The sequence below is a fragment of the Heloderma suspectum genome, chromosome W, assembly GCF_057233095.1.
Source record: "Heloderma suspectum isolate Gila_16-S chromosome W, 16-S_ref, whole genome shotgun sequence".
Taxonomy (NCBI): Eukaryota; Metazoa; Chordata; class Lepidosauria; order Squamata; family Helodermatidae; genus Heloderma; species Heloderma suspectum.
In genome coordinates this window covers 66,070,807-66,091,300 of record NC_139475.1, presented here as the reverse complement: position 1 = coordinate 66,091,300, position 20,494 = coordinate 66,070,807, and the positions used below count along the sequence as shown (strand labels likewise).

At 47.5% G+C, this 20,494-nt stretch overlaps 1 protein-coding gene across 1 annotated transcript in view; it reads right to left on the bottom strand.

The window, feature by feature from the left end:
• Positions 1–11,030: 11,030 nt before the first annotated feature.
• Positions 11,031–20,494, bottom strand: part of LOC146334113 (acidic leucine-rich nuclear phosphoprotein 32 family member B-like) — a 35,102-nt gene continuing 25,638 nt past the window's right edge. Inside the window, exon 8 of the mRNA XM_084824925.1 lies at positions 11,031–12,701. Within this exon, the coding sequence (XP_084681051.1) occupies positions 12,604–12,701 (98 nt within the window). The 3' untranslated portion in view covers positions 11,031–12,603. The remainder of the gene's footprint in view (positions 12,702–20,494) is intronic.

The following is a 20,494-nucleotide window of genomic DNA, read 5'->3' as shown; positions in this document are numbered from 1 at the left end:
TCTGCTTGCATACCTCCAACAAACAGAAGCAAACCACCTCCCGAGACCGGCTGTCCCGTGGCCATACAGATCTAACCATTTAGGACGTGTCCCCCAATGGTTAGCCAAAATCCACTCCCTTGCCGTTTCCAGCTATTGGTTCTAGTCCTTGCCCCTAGAGCATCAGGGACCAAGTCCACCCCATGACAGCTGTTCAGATCTTGGAAGACTGCTGTCACGTCTCTCCCTTCATCTTCTCTAGGCTAAACTTATTCAGCTCTTTCGACCCTAGGGCCTGGTTTCTGCACCTTCACCATTCTGCCTGCCCTCCTCTGGCTGTGCACCAGTTTGTCAACAGCCTTCTTAAAATGCGGTGCTCAGAACCAGAACCAGTTGTCTGTTAATTTGTGGCTTCCTGCCCCGCTCCCATTTTGCTAACATATACAATGCATTGCTAATATAGGGACAAAACAAGGGGGGGGGGGGGGAAAGGATGCAATTGTAGTACCTACAATCACATCATGATTTTTTAAGTACGTGTCAGATGCTCACAGATGCGCCCACACATGAGTAAATCACAGGCAAGCTCATATGTCAGCCAGAGAAGGAACAGCTTCTCATTCTGGCCCTTTGCTGCCAGAGAGAACACCTAGAAGAACATTGACACTAAGAACTAGTGCCTGAGCTCTGTTTTCTTTTTCCTCCTTCCTCCCAATCCCGTTTCCTTTTGTGTCGTGTCTTTTAGATTGTAAACCTGAGGAGAGGGGCTGTCTCATTATTAATCTGTGTAAGCCACTTGGAGAACCTTTTTTGGCTGAAGGGAAAAAACACTGCAAAGAAAGCAAGCATCATGCAAAAATAACTGACACAACTGATGGTGCATTTCACAGCAGGATCCATTTGTGGGTTTTTAAAGTTGTTTCATCCATGAATTGTGCTTGTGCAGTACTACATACAACATTTGGAAATATGCAAACAAAACAGAATGGAGCAGCCTTCCCAAACCTGGTGACCTCCAGATGTTTTGGACTGCAACTCCCAGAATCCTGTAGCCAACATGTTGGCTGGGAATGATGGGAGTTGCAATCCAAGACCTCTGGAGGGCACCAGGTTGGGGAAGGCTGGAAAGGAGGATTCACTATTTATGTATATTTCAAGAATTGTTAGCCCACTCCTCAGCCAAAAAAGGCTCCTGGAGCACCCTTACAATCAGTCAGTGAACAAGACAATCCCTGCCCACAGGATTACAAACTAAAAATGTCACGACACACAAGAAGAAAGGGATGGGAAGGGAAGAAAAAAATTAGTAGAATTCCAGCAGGGCTGGTGGAATGGCCCTGCTTATCCTCTCATCTCATGGTAGGATGGGGGGACTGGGGCAGGCCCTGATGTTCCCAGTGCTTCCTCCTGTCTGTTGCTCCTTCTAATTCCACATCCTGTTTCTGAGAACAAGCAGAGAGGCTTCTAGAAACTCACAGCTACAGTACACAAGCCTACAGCAGCCTTCACCAACCTGGTGCCCTCCAGACGTTTGGAACTACAACTCCCATCACCCTGATGCCTGGCCTTGCTGGCTGGGGCTAACAGGAGTTCAGATTGAAAGCATCTGGAGGAAACCTTACCCAAACTCTATTTGAGTTGCCTCTTTCAAGAGATACTGAAAGGAGTGGGAACAGCTTTTAGTTTAATCGAGAAAAGTGGTAAGCACAGAGTGTTCGAAGGGCCCCCTTTTTAAAGCCATGTCTTTTTTCACTCCTTACTACTAGTAACACACCGGAAGAAAAATAGCCTCAGAAAAGAACTAACTGGCAGTATCCTCGATCAAAACCTGTTTTCACTGATTCATAGAATCATAGAATAGTAGGGTTGGAAGGGGCTTACAAGGCCATCGAGTCCAACCCCCTGCTCAATGCAGGAATCCAAGTCAGAGCATCCCTGACAAATGGCTGCCCAGCCTCGTCTTGAAGGCCTCCAGTGTGGGGGAGCCCACCACCTTCCCAGGGAATTGGGTCCATTGTCGTATTGCTCTTACAGTCAGGAAGTTTTTCCTGATGTTCAGCCGGAATCTGGCTTCCTGTAACTTGAGCCCATTCTTCCGTGTCCTGCACTCTGGGATGATCAAGAAGAGATCCTGGCCTTCCTCTCTGGGACAACCTTTCAAGTCCTTGAAGAGCGCTATCATATCTCCCCTCAGTCTTCTCTTCTCAAGGCTCAACATGCCCAGTTCTTTCAGTCTCTCTTCATAGGGCTTTGTTTCCAGTCCCCTGATTATCTTTGTTGCCCTCCTCTGAACCCTCTCCAGTTTGTCTGCATCCTTCTTAAAGTGTGGTTCCCAGAACTGGACACAGTACTCCAGATGAGGCCTAACCAGTGCTGAGTAGAGGGGAACTAGTACTTCCCGGGATTTGGAAGCTATGCTTCTATGAATGCAGCCCAAAAGAGCATTGGCCTTTTTTGCAGCCACATCACATTGTTGGCTCATATTCAGCTTGTGATCGACAACAATTCCAAGATCCTTCTCGCTTGTAGTGTGGTTGAGCCACGTATCCCCCATCTTGTAACTGTGCATTTGGTTTCTTTTTCCTAGGTGCAGAACTTGGCATTTCTCCCTATTCAATGTCATTCTGTTGTTTTCTGCCCAGAGCTCCAGTCTATCCCGATCACTTTGAATTTTGTTTCTGTCTTCCAAATTATTAGTTATCCCGCCCCATTTTGTGTCATCTGCAAATGTGATCAGCATTCCCTGCACCTCCTCCTCCAAGTCATTAACAAAAATCTTGAAGAGCACTGGGCCTAGGACTGAGCCCTGCGGTACCCCACTCGTTCCCTCTCCCCAGTTGGAGAAGGTCCCATTGATAAGCACTCCTTGAGTCCGATTCTGTAGCCAACTGTGGATCCACCGGATCGTTGTTTCATCTAGCCCACTTTGAGCTAGTTTGCTCATCAGGATATCATGGGGCACTTTGTCGAAAGCTTTGCTGAAGTCGAGGTATATGATGTCTACAGCATTCCCACGGTCTACAAGGGAGGTGACTTGATCAAAAAATGAGATCAGATTTGTCTGGCAGGACTTGTTTTTGACAAATCCATGTTGGCTTCGAGTAATCACGGCATTGTTGTCAAGGTGCTTCCAGATGGATCGCTTTATGATCTGCTCCAGAATTTTCCCAGGGATTGATGTCAGACTGACTGGTCTGTAGTTCCCAGGTTCCTCTTTTTTACCCTTTTTGAAGAGAGGGACAACATTAGCCCTCCTCCAGTCATCTGGCACTTCCCCCGTCCTCCATGATTTCTCAAAGAGAATAGACAGCGGTTCTGAGAGTTCTTCTGCCAGTTCCTTTATGACTCTAGGATGCAGTTCATCTGGCCCTGGAGATTGGAACTCATTCAAAGTAATGAGGTGTTCCTTGACCATATGCCTGTCGATCTCCAGCTGCAATCCTGCCCCTTCAGCCTGTACTTCGCCTTTGCCAGGGGGGGTCATAGACCCTCTTTTGGGAGAAGACTGAGCCAAAGTAGGAATTGAGCACCTCTGCCTTTTCTTTGTCCTCTGTTATCATTTTGCCATCCTTATTTAATAGCTGAACCACCATTTCTTTCCTCTGCCTTTTACTATGCACGTAGCTGAAGAGAGCCTTTTTGTTGTTTTTAGCATCCCTTGCTAACCTCAGCTCGTTCTCAGCTTTAGCCTTCCTGACGCCATCCCTGAAATTCTGTGCTATCTGCCTGTACTCTTCCTTTGTTACTTGGCCTTCTTTCCACTTCCTATATGTGTCCTTTTTTGTTTTCAGGTCATCCCTAAGCTTTTTGTGAAGCCACATTGGCTTCTTCTGTTGTCTTCCACCTTTTCTTCTTGTTGGAATGGTTTATGATTGTGCCTTGAGAATTTCCTTTTTTAAAAGCTCCCACCCATCTTGGACTCCTTTTCTCGCTAGCATCGCTTGCCATGGGACCTTACTGATCATTGTTCTGAGTTTATGAAAATCAGCTTTCCTAAAATCCAGGGTACGCGTTTGACTACACTCAGCTTTTGCTTCCCTTAGAACCAAGAACTCAAGTGCAACATGGTCGCTTTCCCCCAGAGTTCCTGTAACTGCTACTTTATCCACTAAGTCATCCCTGTTGGTTAGGATCAAGTCAAGGATAGCCGATCCTCTAGTTCCTTCCTCTACTTTCTATAGGAGGAAGTTATCCGCCACACAAGTCAGGAATTTCCTGGAGGGGCCATGTTTTGCAGAATTTGTCTCCCAACAAATATCGGGGAAATTGAAGTCCCCCATTACTACTACATCATGCTTCCTTAAAACATTGGCTATTTGCTTTTCAAAAGTTTCATCCTCGTCTTCTCCTTGATTGGGTGGCCGGTAGTAGACTCCGACCACCAGGTTCCTTTTATTCTTTGCTCCATTTATTTCAACCCAGATGCTCTCGATGGGGCTACCAAGCTCCTCCTCCTGTATTTCTGTGCAGAGATATGTATTTTTCACATACAGTGCAACCCCACCTCCCTTTCTGTTCCTCCTGTTCTTTTTGAACAAGTGATATCCTTCCATTGCTGTATTCCAGTCATGAGAGTCATCCCACCAAGTCTCAGTTATACCTATCAGGTCATAATTTCCCTCTTGTATTAAGAGTTCAAGTTTGTTCTGTTTGTTTCCCATACTCTGGGCATTAGTATATAGACATTGAAGACCATGTGCTTCATAGTCTGGCTTTCTTCCTACACGTGTCTGAAGACTGTTATTGGGCACTATCAGAGCTGTTCTCTCCGTTGCAGTGCATGCGCCTACGTCCACTGTTACCCCCAACATTACATCTCCCTTCCCCGCAGGATTCAGTTTAAAGCCCTCCTGATGAAGTTCTTCATGCTGTGGCCAAACACATTCTTCCCAGCCTTTGTGAGGTGCAACCCGTCCCTAGCCAACCGCCCATCTTCCAGGAAGTATAGCCCGTGGTCCCAGAATCCAAATCTCTCTCGTCGGCACCACCTTCGTAGCCAGTCATTCACCGGGAGTATTTTTTGTTCCCTTTCTATCCCTCTTCTAACTACTGGAAGGATGGATGAGAAAACTATCTGGGCCCCAAAGTTCTTGAGTTTCCTTCCCAAAGCTTCAAAATCTGACGTGATCTCTTCGTAGCTCCGCTTGGCGGTATCATTTGTTCCCACATGGATGAGAAGAAAGGGATACCTGTCAGTGGGCTTTATGAGTGCAGGCAACCCTTCAGTCACGTCTCTAATCTGTCCTCCCGGGAGACAACATACCTGGCGAGTCCACGGGTCTTCGTGACATACTTGGGTCTCGATCCCACGCAGCAAGGAGTCTCCCACTACTACCACTCTTCTCTTCTTCTTCTTGTAGGCCTGGGTTTCATCGCCTCTGTTTGACTGACCTTTAGCCTCTTGCTCACTCTCATGCAGGTTCCCCTGTGATTCTTCCTCTGTAGGCTGTCCTCCAGTCTCATCCGCAAGTACCTGGAATCGGTTCCACAGCTCCACTGCTTCCACTGGTGCAGAGTGGCATCTAGTTCTTCTTCTCCTAACTGTCACCCTTTTCCAAGGAGTATCCTCTATTCCATTTTTCTTCACCTCAGCATTTCCCACTGCCTCATCTTGCTGTTGCTCTTCAAGCTTCTGGTCTGCCCTTTGCTGCTGTAGTTCCCCCATTCTGTCCAAGAACTCTTCGTGTTCTTTTATTCCCCGGGGGGTCGACAGTCGCTGCTCCAGCCCACTTACTTTTTCCTCCAGCAGCGTGATCAACTTGCACTTGTTGCAGGTGTCGGCCATGTTGTTCTCAGGCAAGAAAACAAACATTGCACACACCTTGCAGGTCACCACCACTGGAGAGTCTTGTCCTTCCATAGCCCCTTTCCCCTTTTTGTGTCTAGCTTTGTGATTGTTCTAGACTAGCCTGTGCCTGCTCCTCTACTCAGTAGAGGTTAAAAGCAGAGTCCCACTGGTGTGAAAGTGTGTGTTACAAGACAAATAAATGGAAAAAAGTTAGTTAAAATAAAAAATAAAAATAATTAAAAAAAAATGTTAGGGGCCTCCCCCTTGACCTCCCCTGCTGAACTCCCCTGGCCAACTCCTGTTTGCTCCCCCTGTCCGCTCGCTCTGTCCGCTCGCTCTCTGGGAGCTTGCCTGCTTCTGTAGTCCCTGGACCAGCTGGAGCAGCTTGTTCTGCTCTGCTCTGCTCAGCTCAACTCAGCTGGGAGGCGGGAAACAGACTGAAGCTTCCCGCCCAGTCAGCTGCTGGGAGTACTCAGGCCGCACCCCTCCAATTCAGTTGGAGCTCTCAGAAGCACCTGGTGAGCTCACAGCCTGTCAAGGGCTCCTTGGAGGCCTCTCTCAGTCTAATCCAGTAGCCAAGTCCAGACACAGACAAAGGGATTCTTTTCAAAGCTTTATTCCTCTTTTACAACTTAACAACTCTACAGGTAGCAACTAGATCTGAGCAGCAGAGTACCTATGCCCTACGTTGGAACAGTTGGTCCCCGTTTGAAAGGGAATTACTGGCAGACCCCTGAACATAAGGACTAGGGAGAGTCCCTCCCCTTTTCCTTTGGATCCTCGGGGCGCAGCCGTTGTTTGCGCGCCAACCAGGCACTGCGCCTCCTTTCCGCGCCCTCCATCATCTGGCGCCACTCTCTGCGTCGGCGTCCCGCATCCACCAAGTCTGCTATCTCTGCTCGGTCACTCCCTGGACTGCTTTCTAATCTAGGAATGCTGGTGGGAGGAATCTCCGTCAGCTGTGGGCCCTCGGAAAGAGGAGCACGCTCCTCTCCCAGGAGCGACTGCTCTTAGAATCAGAACTACTCTGGGATTCTATGGGCTCAGTGTCCACCCTGACACAGCCACTCAGAAGGATAAAGGGCAGCCCCCTGGGCTTCCTGCAGCCCACTTACCTCTTAGCCTCTGTCTCCTCTGTCTCTTCAACCACTGCAACTCCCCTGGCCAACTCCTGTTTGCTCCCCCTGTCCGCTCGCTCTCTGGGAGCTTGCCTGCTTCTGTAGTCCGTGGACCAGCTGGAGCAGCTTGCTGTGCTCTGCTCTGTAGGCATCAACAAGTAGGCATCAACAGTCCCACCAGCAGCATCCCCACATTTTGTTCTTCACCCCTTTAAGTCTGGTGCAAAGATCCCAGAAGCTAGTAAGATTCTTTGGGACAGAGCCTCTCTCTCCAATCCATGTGCTGAGTTGCTGCTGCCCCTCTGTGGAGCTGCTGCTGCAAACTTCTCCATTGCTGCCCTCCACAAACAAACCAGCTCTAGCCGTGTTTAAATCAAAAATTAGAAGCACTCTTACAAATGCTGCAATTTGGTACTTCAAAAGGCCTCGTCCCAATGAAAAATTAATCGCCCTAAATGATGGGCTGACTCCTTAGGGTGCACAGTGTTCCAACACTCCGAGATAGAGAGCACACAAGTGACAGTGAGTATAAGGGGGTGGTGAAGGAGTCATTACAGGCATAATTTCCTAGCTCTCCAGCTCATTTCCTTAGAAGAGGGCTGTGTCACACATCATAATGCACATTTACAAGAGATGCCCTACTGTCCTTTAAAAACAATGTAAGCTTCTAGTCCTCACTTCTATACAGGGATAGAGTTATCATCAAAAAGGCCTTATGGCAGGCGTTTTCCTAGCACACTCCAAAAAATGTCACCTGTATTCTCATCTGGCAGAGCACAAGTGCAAGGAACTTGCTGTGCGAGGAAGCTAGGATGGCATCTGGTTTGGGTACACTCACATCACAGGGGCAATTCCACTCCCTTGAGCATGAGGAATTATCGGCCAGACAAGGGGCACTTTGCCTCTACATTTGTGGGGGTCCAGAAAATTGCCACAGACCACCACAGAGGTAGTTTGTGGATGAGAAAGCAGGCACTGAAAGAAAAACCTACGTGGGGCAGTTTAACCCCCCATGTGGGGGAGGTGGACCCGTTGGTCTTATAGGCCCCTTCCAACCCTACTGTTCTATGATTCTATGAACCAGGCACCATGTGCCTTCCAGGTGTTTTGGACTACAACTCTCACAATCCCTATTTGCCATGCTGGCTGGAGCTGATGGGTGATGTAGTTCCACACCATCAGGAAGGCCCCTGGCTGCATGCCCCCGGTCTACTATGCGAATGGGCAGCGGCTCTCCAGGGCTTCCCAGACCCTTCTCAAGGTGGTGCCAACAGGGCAATGCACCAGAGGGCCCAGATTCCACCAATCGAGGGCACACAATCCATTTGCATGGGGCATCAGCCAGCCCTGTCCTGTGACAAGCTGGAACACAGACCAACAACTCATCCATCAGCCAAGAGCCACCAGGGAGGCAGCTCCACCCCCCGCCTCCCAGGAAGTTCATGGCAAGGGGAGACCAGCCCGGCCCCATACATCAGTCAGAGAAGGAACAGCTGCAAGGAGCTGTTTCCTGTCAGAAAGAACACCTTTAAAAACTTTTAAATTAAGAATGGGTGCGGGAGTTTTGCTCCCCCCCCCCGCCCCTTTTCCTTTTGTGTCTTGTCTTTTTGACTGCAAGTCTGAGGACAGGGGCTGTCTCATTAAACTTTATAAGCCACTCGGGGAGCCTCTTTTGACTAAAGAGCAGGCTAAAAAAAAATACTGCAAATAAACTCATTTCAATTCAAACTTGGATTAGCCGGGGGATTTGTTGTTTTAAGGCCCTGAATTTGGGCCTTAAAAAGGCCCTGTTTTTAACAGGCCTTAAAAAGGCCCTTTGTTTTTCAGGCCCTGAATTTGGAAAATGGTACATCTACATCCCTAATTGCCCCCCCCCCCCCATTTTTCAGATTTGATGGGCAGGTGGAGAAGAAACCCTCCTCTGAAATACCACATAGTCCTTAGACCACATTTGTCATAAATGGCTCAAAATAGTTGTTGTTGTTGTTGTTCAGTCGTTCAGTCGTGTCCGACTCTTCGTGACCCCATGGACCATAGCACGCCAGGCCTTCCTGTCACTGCTTCCATTTCTTCCCCTTCTATATGCCAGGAAGTGATGGGGCCAGATGACATGATCTTAGTTTTTTTAATGTTGAGTTTCAAACCAGCTTTTCCACTCTCCTCTTTCACCCTCAACAAGAGGCTCTTGAGATCCTCTTCGCTTTCTGCCATTAGGGTGGTATCGTCTGCATATCGGAGGTTGTTGATAATTCTCCCGGCAATCTTAATTCCGACCTCTGATTCATCCAACCCGGCATTTCTCATGATGTACTCTGCATATAAGTTAAATAAGCAGGGTGACAATATGCAGCCTTGTCGTACTCCTTTCCCAATTTTGAACCAATCGGTTGTTCCATCTCTGGTTCTTACTGTTGCTTCTTGACCCTCGTACAGGTTTCTCAGGAGACAGGTAAGGTGGTCTGGTACTCCCATCACTTTAAGAATTTGCCACAGTTTGTTGTGATCCAATCAAAGGCTTTAGCGTAGTCAATGAAGCAGAAATAGACGTTTTTCTGGAATTCTCTTGCTTTCTCCATGATCCAGCGAATGTTGGCGATTTGATCTCTAGTTCCTCTGCCTCTTCGAAACCCAGCTTGTACTTCCGGTAGTTCTCGGTTCGCATCCTGCTGAAGCCTAGCTTGTAGGATTTTGAGCATAACCTTGCTGGCATGTGAAATGAGCGCAATGGTGCGGTAGTTTGAACACTCTTTGGCGTTGCCCTTCTTTGGAATTGGAATGTAAACTGACCTTTTCCAGTCTTGTGGCCACTGTTGAGTGTTCCAGATTTGTTGGCACATTGAATGCAGCACTTTAACAGCATCATCTTTTAGGATTTTAAATAGCTCGGCTGGAATACTGTCATCTCCGCTAGCTTTGTTGTTACTAATGCTTCCTAAGGCCCACTTGACTTCACTCTCTAGGATGTCCGGCTCAAGTTCAGTGACCGCACTCTCATGGCTATCAGGGACATTCAGATCTTTCCTGTATAGTTCTTCTGTGTATTCTTGCCACCTCTTCTTAATCTCATCTGCTTCTGTTAGGTCCCTGCCTTCTTTGTCCTTTATCATGCCCATCTTTGCACAAAACGTTCCCTTGAGATCTCCAATTTTCTTGAAGAGATCTCTAGTCTTTCCCATTCTGTTGTTTTCCTCGATTTCTTTGCATTGTTCATTGAAGAAGGCCTTCTTGTCTCTCCTTGCTATTCTCTGGAACTCTGCATTCAGTTGGGTATATCTTCCCCTTTCTCCCTTGCTTTTCGCTTCCCTTCTTTCGTGAGCTACTTGTAAAGCCTCCTCAGACAGCCACTTGGCTTTCTTGCATTTCTTTTTCTTTGGGATGGATTTTGTTGCTGCCTCCTGAACAATGTTACGGACCTCCGTCCATAGTTCCTCAGGCACTCTGTCTATCAGGTCTAATCCCTGAAATCTATTCCTCACCTCCACTGTATATTCATCAGGGATATGATTTAGGTCATACCTGAACGGTTTAGTGGTTTTCCCGACGTTCTTCAATTTAAGCCGAAATTTTGCAAGAAGCAGCTCATGATCTGAGCCACAGTCAGCTCCAGGTCTTGTTTTGACTGACTGTATGGAGCTTCTCCATCTTTGGCTGCAAAGGACATAATCAATCTGATTTCGATATTGACCATCTGGTGACGTCCATGTGTAGAGTCGCCTCTTGTGCTGTTGGAAAAGAGTGTTTGCTATGATCAGCATGTTCTCTTGGCAAAACTCTATTAGCTTTTGTCCTGCTTCATTTTGTACACCAAGGCCATGCCTGCCTGTTATCCCGGTGATTTCTTGACTTCCTACTTTAGCATTCCAATCCCCTATGATGAAGAGGACATCTTTTTTTGTGTTAGTTCTAGAAGGTGTTGTAGGTCTTCATAGAACCGATCAACCTCAGCTTCTTCGGCCTCCGTGGTTGGGGCATAGACTTGAATTACTGTGATGTTGAATGGTTTGCCTTGGATTCCTACTGAGATCATTCTATCGTTTTCGAGATTGTACCCCAGTACTGCTTTTCCCACCCTTTTGTTGACTATGAGTGCTACTCCATTTCTTCTAAGGGATTCTTGCCCACAATAGTAGATATGATGGTGTTAGATAAAAATAGTCCTTGCTTTCGGTTTAGAAGGAAAGGATGCCAGGCAGGCAGCAGTGGATCCAACACTATTTTATTGAAACGTTTTGCAAAACGGGTGCAGAGCAGTCTGGACCTCGAGACACGTGTGCAAAAGCCTTTTATACCATATTGCTTCTATTGTTCTTACTAGTAACCAATGAAACAGTTAGTACATCGGCTCACCAAGTCAATAGCCAATAAACAGTTAGTATCAGCTTACCAAACTGTTAGTCATGAGCACGTCAGTATGATTTTCTTTTTGCTCTGCCTACATTTTTCGCCACTCGGGCTTTTATGTAACTTGAGACGCCAACAGTTACGGAGTCTCTTTTTCTAACAATTCCCTCCTTTAAGTCTTTATTCATGTCTTAAAGCGTTTAAAACGGAGCCTCTTTATTGGTACAATAAAGCAAGAGCATCTGTTTTGACAGCGGTTTTTATCAATCGCTGGGATAAGCTTTTAACACAGGGGATAATGCAACAACCAAATAACACTATAACTCTTATCATCACTACAAGCGAAATAAGGATTGAGGCTGCTAGGTGTTTCCATTTTCCAAACCATTTCTCTAACCAGGCAGTCACGGGGTTGTTAATCCTTGAATTCTTGGCTAATTCTTCAGACAAGGCGGTGAGGCCCTGCAAAGCCCTTGTTACCGTGCCATCTGGGGCAGTGTTGTTAGGGATGAAGGTGCAACACCGTCTACCTAGCATGACACAAACCCCTCCTTTTTCTGCTAACATATTAAGAACACGCTGATTTTTCCAAGCCATTTGGCTGGTGGCATTTAGTTGCTCAGCCAATCTCTTTATAGCATCACGGGTATAGTTTATTGAGAGTCTGGCACTTTTTTCTTTCCCCATGCGTTAGGGTGCTGGAACAAATGGATCACACAGGTGAGGAGGGAAGGAGTGTCCCATCCCAGTGGAAAGGGCAGCACCTTTGCTACAGATCTCCCTGTGGCACAAACAAAACAGTCAGACTTATTTAAAGACTTGGCTGTATACTTTATCCACTCTAACCACACATTATCAGTTTCCTCTGTTATTGGGATCCCTAACCTGGTTCTCCAGGGACGCCTCTCTTTCTCAGGGATCTGTACCAGAAGTGGTCTGAGGGCTGTAGGTGTGACATTTTGGGGTTTTATCTTAAAGCTGTCAAGCCCAAGTCTTTGAGGTATCACCATTTATGTTAATATTTTTTTTGACTAACATTACTAACACTACCCACAATACTTGCTTCATATTACAAGTTTTTTTGTAATTCGATCACGAGCTTCTCTCAGATGTTGTGACTTGTATATTACAGGTGATTGTGGCTCCTGGATGGCTTCTTCGCCTGTGTCCCTGGCAGCTTCCGGAGGGGTGCCAGGGAGCAGAGGACTGTTGCCCGTGTCCTTCTGTTCTTTCCAGGTGACAGAAGGAAGCAAGGGTCGCCTAAATGGCTTTATCTAGCTGCAATGTGTCCATTTGCTAGAACCCACAAGCTTTACACACGAGTGGCTGGTTGGTCTTACCAAATAAGGCCCCTCCCACCCTTCCTTTAAAGCTTCTTTATTCTACTTTTTCAGCAACACCTCGTCTCCCGTCTGGAAGAGATGGATAGGTGCATCTAACGGCAGTCTCTGTAACGGAACGGAATAAGCTCGTAGCTGTGAAAAAAACAGACTGTAGAGAAGTCAACTGATCTCTTAGCATCTGATCACCCACCTCCCACTTGACTTCCTCCCTCTTTCTGCAGTGTACCCGAGGCGGGAACCCAAACATCAGTTCGAAGGGGGACAGTTTTATGTCCTTTCTTGGCATCCTTCGAAGCTTCATTAAAGCTATTGGCAGAGCCTCAACCTAAGTGAGCTTCATCCCTTGTTGGAGTTTGGTTAAAGTCTCCTTGAGGCTCTGATTGATTCTTTCAACCTGTCCACTTGCCTGGGGCCTCCAGGGGCAATGTAAATGCCACTCTACTCTCAGAGCTTGTGCCATCCCCCGTGTAATAACTGAGGTGAAATGTGAGCCCTGATCGGACTTTATAACTTCGGGCAGGGGGAACCGGGGCACCACCTCCTGTAACAATTTAGCAACAACAGTTTTAGCTTGGCAGTTTCTACATGGAAACGCCTCTACTCACCCTGTCATTTGTCATACTATTACAAGCAAATACCTGTAACCCCTACATGGTGGCATCTCAGCAAAATCAATTTGCACCCTCTGGAAAGGATAGTAGGCCTATGGTCGCCCTCCTTTTGGAGGAGGGGGTGCCCTGGGAGGGTTGGTCTTCTGGCAGACTTTATAGGTTGCGGCCAGTCGGTGGGCACATACAGTTATGCTAGGGGAGACAAACAGCCTCTTGCAATAGTCAATCATGGCTGATGCTCCAGGGTGTCCAAGAGAATGGTGAACTTGTTTTAGAACAACCCTCTGCAGGGTCTGTGGAAGAAGCAGTCTTCCATCTGTCATCTGGATCCATCTGTCGTCGCAGGGACTTATTCTGTGTTCTTGTGCCATCTGTAACTCAGCAGGGGAGTATGTGGGGCGCTCTTTTCTTTTGGGTAGAATGAGGAATGTTCCTTGGATTCCCTCTTTGGCTGCTCTTTTTGCGGCCTCATCTGCCTTCTGGTTTCCCTGTCTCCATTTTTCCTCTTTTTCTTTCCCATGGGCTCGGACGTGGACAACAGCTACTTGTGAGGGTAGCTGGAGGGCATCTAGAAGATCCACTATTAGGCTGCCATTAGCCACTGGAGGTCTGTTTGCTGTAAGGAATCCCTTCTCTTTCTACAGTTGCCCATGAGCATGCACAACGGCGAAGGCATTTTTGCTATCGGTATACTCGCTTCCTTTTGCTTGCCTGCAGGGCTCTTGTTAAGGCTACCAACTTAGCGGATTGGGCGGAGAAATGAGGAGGCAACCTTTCCTCGTGCACATTTTTGTCTAGAGGGCCGCTCTTGTGTAGCGCCTTCCATCTAGCATATAGCTAGACCCATCTACAAACAGATCTCTGGCTCCCTCTATTGGTTCATCCTCAAGGTCTGGTCGGCCTTTGGTGTCTAGGTCTAATACTTCAAGGCAGTCATGATCTGGGAGTCCTGATCCATTTGTGCCCAGTAATGTTGGCAGTAGTGTGGCGATATTAAAGCTAGAGCAAGCCTTAAAAGTGAGGTTTTCGTTTGTTAGTAAACCTATTTCATATCGGGAATGCCGGTCTGGGTTGAGAAATTTGCTTCCTCCTCCTGATCTCAAAATTTGCGGCACTCTTGTTGTTGTTCAGTCGTTCAGTCGTGTCCGACTCTTCATGACCCCATGGACCATAGCACGCCAGGCCTTCCTGTCCTGCGCTCTCTCCCGGAGCGTGCTCAAGTCCATATTCATTGCATCGGTGATGCTGTCTAGCCATCTCATTTTCTGCTGTCCCCTTCTTCTTTTGCCTTCAGTCTTTCCCAGCATCAGGGTCTTTTCCAGGGAGTTTTCTCTTCGCATTAGGTGGCCAAAATATTGGAGCTTCAGCTTTATTATCTGTCCTTCTAATGAGCACTCAGGGTTGATTTCCTTTAGGATGGACTGATTTGACCTCCTTGCAGTCCAGGGGACTCGTAAGAGTCTTCTCCAGCACCACAGTTCGAAAGCATCAATTCTTCGGCGCTCAGCCTTCCTTACAGTCCAGCTCTCACAGCCATACGTTACTACTGGGAAAACCATCGCTTTGATTAGACGGACCTTTGTCGGCAAGGTGATGTCTCTGCTTCTTACTGTGCTGTCTAGGTTTGCCATAGCTTTCCTCCCAAGGAGCAAGCGTCTTTTCAATGGGTCCTCCCATCGTCATTCTCTCGGCTTTGGTACAGATCAGAGCTGCTGCCGCTACTGCTCTTAGGCAACTTGGCCATCTTCATGCTACGACATCTAGGACTTTGGAATAATATCCCACTGGTCTCCAAGAGGGCCTTTTTCGCTGGCAAAGCACTCCTCAAGCTATGCCCTTATTTTCATGCGCATAAAGTCTAAATGGCCGGCTGGGATTTGGTATGGCCAGTGCGGGTGGTGACACAAGAGCAGCTTTAAGACTGAGGAAAGACTTATTTATTCTTTCTGCAGCGCCTCATGCAGCGGCCGCGCTGTCTCCCCATAGTTTGCTATCCATAGTCGGCAGAATCCGGTCAACCCCAGGTAGGCCCTCAATTCGTGGGGGGACTTAGGGACAGGAGTGTCACGGATGACTCCGACTCTTTCTTGCCCTAGGCTCCGAGTCCCTTTAGTTAAGTGGTGGCCTAGGAATTTTACCGTTGGTTGGGCCAACTGTACTTTTTCTTTTGACACTTTATAACCCCCCCTAGATGGTTGACTCTGTTTTCTATTAGGCTCCAGTCCTCGGTGGCCTCTGGGGTGGATTTTTCTGCAACCTTTAAAAGGGCCATTTGGTAGTTACTACTCTGCTGTTTAGGGAGCCGTATCTCCATCCTTCCGTCAGGAGTAAAAGCAATCTCAATTTGGAGTTTAGTCAATGAGTCCCTCCCTAGCAATGCCACCGGACAGGAGGGGGTACAGACAAATGCATGTTCTAGGTGTGTTTTCCCAACCTTGGTGAACAGGGGACGAGAGAGGGGCACTTGGGTTGCCCTTCCCTCGACCCCCATTATGGTGGTGAACCCCCCACCTCCCGTTGGGGGCTCACTGAGGGGGAGGATGGACGGGGCGGCCCCTGTGTCTACAAGAGCTTTGTAGGAGCGGCCCCCAACCTTTATTTTGACCATGGGGTCCCGTCTTGCCTCAGAGACAGCTAAGAGGGGGCCAGGCCCCGGTCTGTCCTAATCTCTTTCTTGTTCATACAGAACTTTCTGCGCTCCTCCCGTATTTTCCCTTCTCTCTTTCTGCTTCAAAGCCTCACAGTCACACTTCTGGTGTCCCATTTTCTTACAAAAGGCACATTGATCTTTCCCCAGGGGAGATCCTTTCCTTCCCCCTTTCCTCCCCTTTCTAGCTCCCTCTTTGTCAGGTTTAAGAACCGCAGCAAGGAGCTTGGCCTGCTTCTTGTCTTTTTCTTTTTCTTTTCCTTCTTCTTCTTTTTCTCACCTCTCATAAACCTTTTGAGCTACTTCAACTAAAACTCCTAGGTCAGCTGCCAAGCCTCTTTCAACTTTTTTCAACTTTTTTCTGATGTCCTGGCAGCTATTTCTCACGAACTGAGTCGTGAGGATCCTTAAATTATTTGGATCATTCAAGTCAATGTCAGTATATTTGGTGAAGGCTTCCCTTAGCCTTCGGAGGAACACGGCAGGAGGCTCGTTTTTGTCTTGTTTTAAAGTCAGAACTTTTTGCAAATTGGGGGCCCTCCGCGCGGCTTGTCTCATGCCTGCTAAAATGAGCCGAAAATACGGCATGCCTCTGCCTTTGTGCAGCGGTGGCTAGTCTCCGATCAGGCTGTCTTAAAGGCAACACTGCTGCTATCTGATCTTCGGTCACGAGGGGGAGCTCCTCCTTAAGCTTGGCGCGCGCGCCGGCAAGAATAATCGGTTTCTGACTAAGGAAACAAGTGTTTAATAACATCTGTGTGTCGTCCCAGGTAGGATTGTGTGTGAGCCTCACATTTTCTATTAAGGACAACAATGGACTGGGGTCCTCCTCAAAGGAGGGGTTAAATTGTTTCCAATTATACAAGTCAGATGTCGTGAATGGGACATAAACAAACAACGTCCCTTGAGGATATTGGGCGGTAGAGTCGGGGACCTCTCTAATAGGGAAGGTCAATTTTTTCTTAATTATCACAGGGAGGGCCAAGGACATACATTTAATTACCCATGGGGTGGGCCTGCCGCCGAGGGGTGCACAAGTTGCCCACGAATCAATATAAGGGAACTGGTCCCAACTTCCCCTCTGTGCTACTGTAGTTCGCACATCAGATACCAAGGTTGGGTCAAAAGACCCCTCAGGTGGCCATTTGGGTTCTAATACTGGCCATTCCCGAGTGCAAAAAAAGACAAGACGATCCTTTGTCATCTTAGTTCTATAATCTTGCTTAAAACGTGACCAATTGCGCAAACAACACTCCAAGGGCGTATGGGACTTCTTCGCAGACTTAGATTGGGACCCGCCCATGACGGTGGGAATTTCAGTCAGCAATTCTTGCGCTTCGCCCTCCTCTGACCTAGCCCGTCTCCGGGGTAAGGAAATGCAGATCGGGGCTCCCCACTCGCTTCGCCCGTAGGCGTCTCACGCAATCACAAACACACCACCATCCCGCGTTTATCCCTTAATGTAAGCTGTTTCACTTACCCCAAAAGCCTCTTCTGTCCCGCCCGCAGCTGCGTCCAGTTGCTTATTGATCCACTGCCGGTGCCTAAAAGGAGTGATCACGTCTCCCTCTTCCTCTGGCGTTGGTCCCCGAGCGCCTCGGCCGCCGCCATCGTGAGGAGAAGGCAGTGTAAACAACCGCCTGTGGCCACTTCTCCTCCGTGGCCCCTCGGCTCAGCGCGAAGGGGACGCGCCCCGAAGCAGGATCCGAGTCACGGCACCAAATTGTTAGATAAAAATAGTCCTTGCTTTCGGTTTAGAAGGAAAGGATGCCAGGCAGGCAGCAGTGGATCCAACACTATTTTATTGAAACGTTTTGCAAAACGGGTGCAGAGCAGTCTGGACCTCGAGACACGTGTGCAAAAGCCTTTTATACCATATTGCTTCTATTGTTCTTACCAGTAACCAATGAAACAGTTAGTACATCGGCTCACCAAGTCAATAGCCAATAAACAGTCAGTATCAGCTTACCAAACTGTTAGTCATGAGCACGTCAGTATGATTTTCTTTTTGCTCTGCCTACATTTTTCGCCACTCGGGCTTTTATGTAACTTGAGACGCCAACAGTTACGGAGTCTCTTTTTCTAACAATGGTCACCTGAATTAAATTCGCCCATGCCTGTCCATTTTAGTTCGCTGATTCCCAAGATGTCGATGTTCAATCTTGCCATCTCATGTTTGACCACCTCCAGCTTACCTTGATTCATTGATCTGACATTCCAGGTTCCTAAACAATATTGTTCTTTACAGCATCGGATTTTCTTTTCACCGCCAGACACATCCACAGCTGAGTGTCCTTTCGGCTTTGGCCCAGCCGCTTCACTCTTTCTGGCGCTACTTGGAAATACCCTCTGCTCTTCCCCAGTAGCATATTGGACACCTTCCGACCTGAGGGGCTCATCTTCCGGCGTCCTCTCTTTTAGCCTTCTGATACGTTCCATGGGGTTTTCTTGGCAAGAATACTGGAGTGGGTTGCCATTTCCTTCTCCAGTGGACCACATTTTGTCAGAACTCTCTGCCATGACCTGTCCGTCTTGGGTGGCCCTGCACGGCATAGCTTATGGCTTCACTGAGTTACGCAAGCGCCTTCGCCACAACAAGGCAGTGATCCATGAAGGGGGCCATCCCCCTAGGCTACTTTTAACACGCCTCAACTGCGCCTTCTTGTGATCAGTGTGTGAAACACATGTCACTCAAGTCAACCCTTTTAAAGGCCCAAGGTCAGCAACGAGAAGCCATTGGGGGCGGCGGGGGGATCTCAAACAACACCCATTTCAAAGGCATTCCCTCCCCGCCAGACAAACCCAAAGCTGCTGATGTCTACTGCGTTTGAGATACAACTAACATCATTGCCCTGACTACAATTTGGTTGCTTTAAGTTATTTTTCCGGGCCTACTTTTTAAAAAATTAACATTTCTTGTTTAAAATTATTTTTAGGATGCCTTTCAGAGCAGAAACCTCTCACAGAAATGGGTGGGCATCCATTAAGTGCCCCACCCCAGTTGGACAGGGCTAGGTCAAATATCAATAGTTTCTAGACTAGTTCACTGCCAAGTTCAGACTTGAAAAACACAAAACAAAGCAAGTGGGTTTTGGACAGGGGTGCTTTCTAGCCCTACCGAGATTCGCCATAGAGTGGCACCTCCTGGGTCCTTTTCCATACAAAGTACATACTCCAGCATTGAACTCTTATCCTGCTCTTAAAAAAAAAAAATTCTAGTCCTCATGGTTTTCACTAAAAAAAAGCTTAGCAACCAGCTAAACAGGAACTCTGGAGGAAGCAGGAGAAATTATGTGTTTTTCTATAGATGGAGAACCTCAGGTTCCCAAAGGCCAAGCCCCCTTCCCTTGGCTCCACCTCCTTTCCTGTAAACACCAATCACTTGGTGGTTTCCTGGCTTTTGCACAGGGCCTACACCCCTGTTCTAAAAGGTTCAAATGCCTGTCCAAAGGATTAGCTGCTGGAAGGAAGAGCTCTCAGCTAAAGTATGCTGGTATTTTTGGTCCTGCCTTTTTTGTCTTTATTTATTTATTTATTGCATTTATACCCCGCCTTTCTCCCTCTCGCAAGGAACTCAAGGCGGCTTACATTATCCTCCTCCTCACCGTTGTATCCTCACAACAACAACCCTGTGAGGTGGGTTGGGCTGAGAGTCTGTGACTGGCCCAAGTCACCCAGTGAGCTTCCATGGCCAAGTGGGGACTAGAACCCGGATCTCCCGGCTCCCAGTCCGTCACTCTCACCACTACACTACACTGGTCTTTGGCCCCATCTACCACTGGAATGCAGCCCCTGAGAGCTTCCCTGAAATGGAATTTGGCCCTCAGGCTGGAATAGGTTCTGAACCCATTCTAAAACATGCCTTAAGTGCAGAGCCAATTCGAGGAAGGTGAGTCAGGCGATGCAGGGGAGAGGGACAACACTCACAGCCAAGACTGTTCTTAAAATCACTATCCCAATGCACAGTTAGTTCTTACAAACTGGAGTCTTTCATTAAAAGTTTTATTTCAAATTAAAAAAAAAAAGGAGATATATAAAAAAGGACCAAAAAGATTAAAAATAAAACTTCCGAAGACAAGGAAAACAAAAATAAAATAAAGATATCATTTATATGACTAACTTTGGCAAAACCCAACCCTGACTTTTAAACTAATATATAAAACTCAAAACACAATGATCCTGCATGGAGGGACAAACAGGCATTTTATCACAGGGAAAATTTCACCCACAACTCTTAAAATGGGGGGGGGGGGCCTGCAAGAAATGGCACTTAGCCCATTTTGCAGCAGACTTCTCTATCCCAATTGTTTGGACTTCAATTCCTATCATCTCCAGCTTGCCAATGGTCAGGAATGCTGGGAATTAATTGTAGCCCAAACCATTGGGAGTGCACCATTTTGATGGGGAGAAAAGTGTTGCACAGGAACAAGGTTTTGAGTCCCTTGCTCAAAAGGGGTCCAGTAAAGACCAAAAGATGGTTGAAAACATCTAATCTCCTGAAATCCAGATTTCTTAAAGCAAAGATTGGGGGGCATCCCCCTCCCCAAATCTTGCTATACTTTTACTAGTCATACACAGATATGCAACTGCTGTCTCATTCTCCCCTGCCCCCCAAGAAACCTGGTTAACTGCAGTTCTTTGTAGGGGGGGGGGGTTAAAGAGATGTT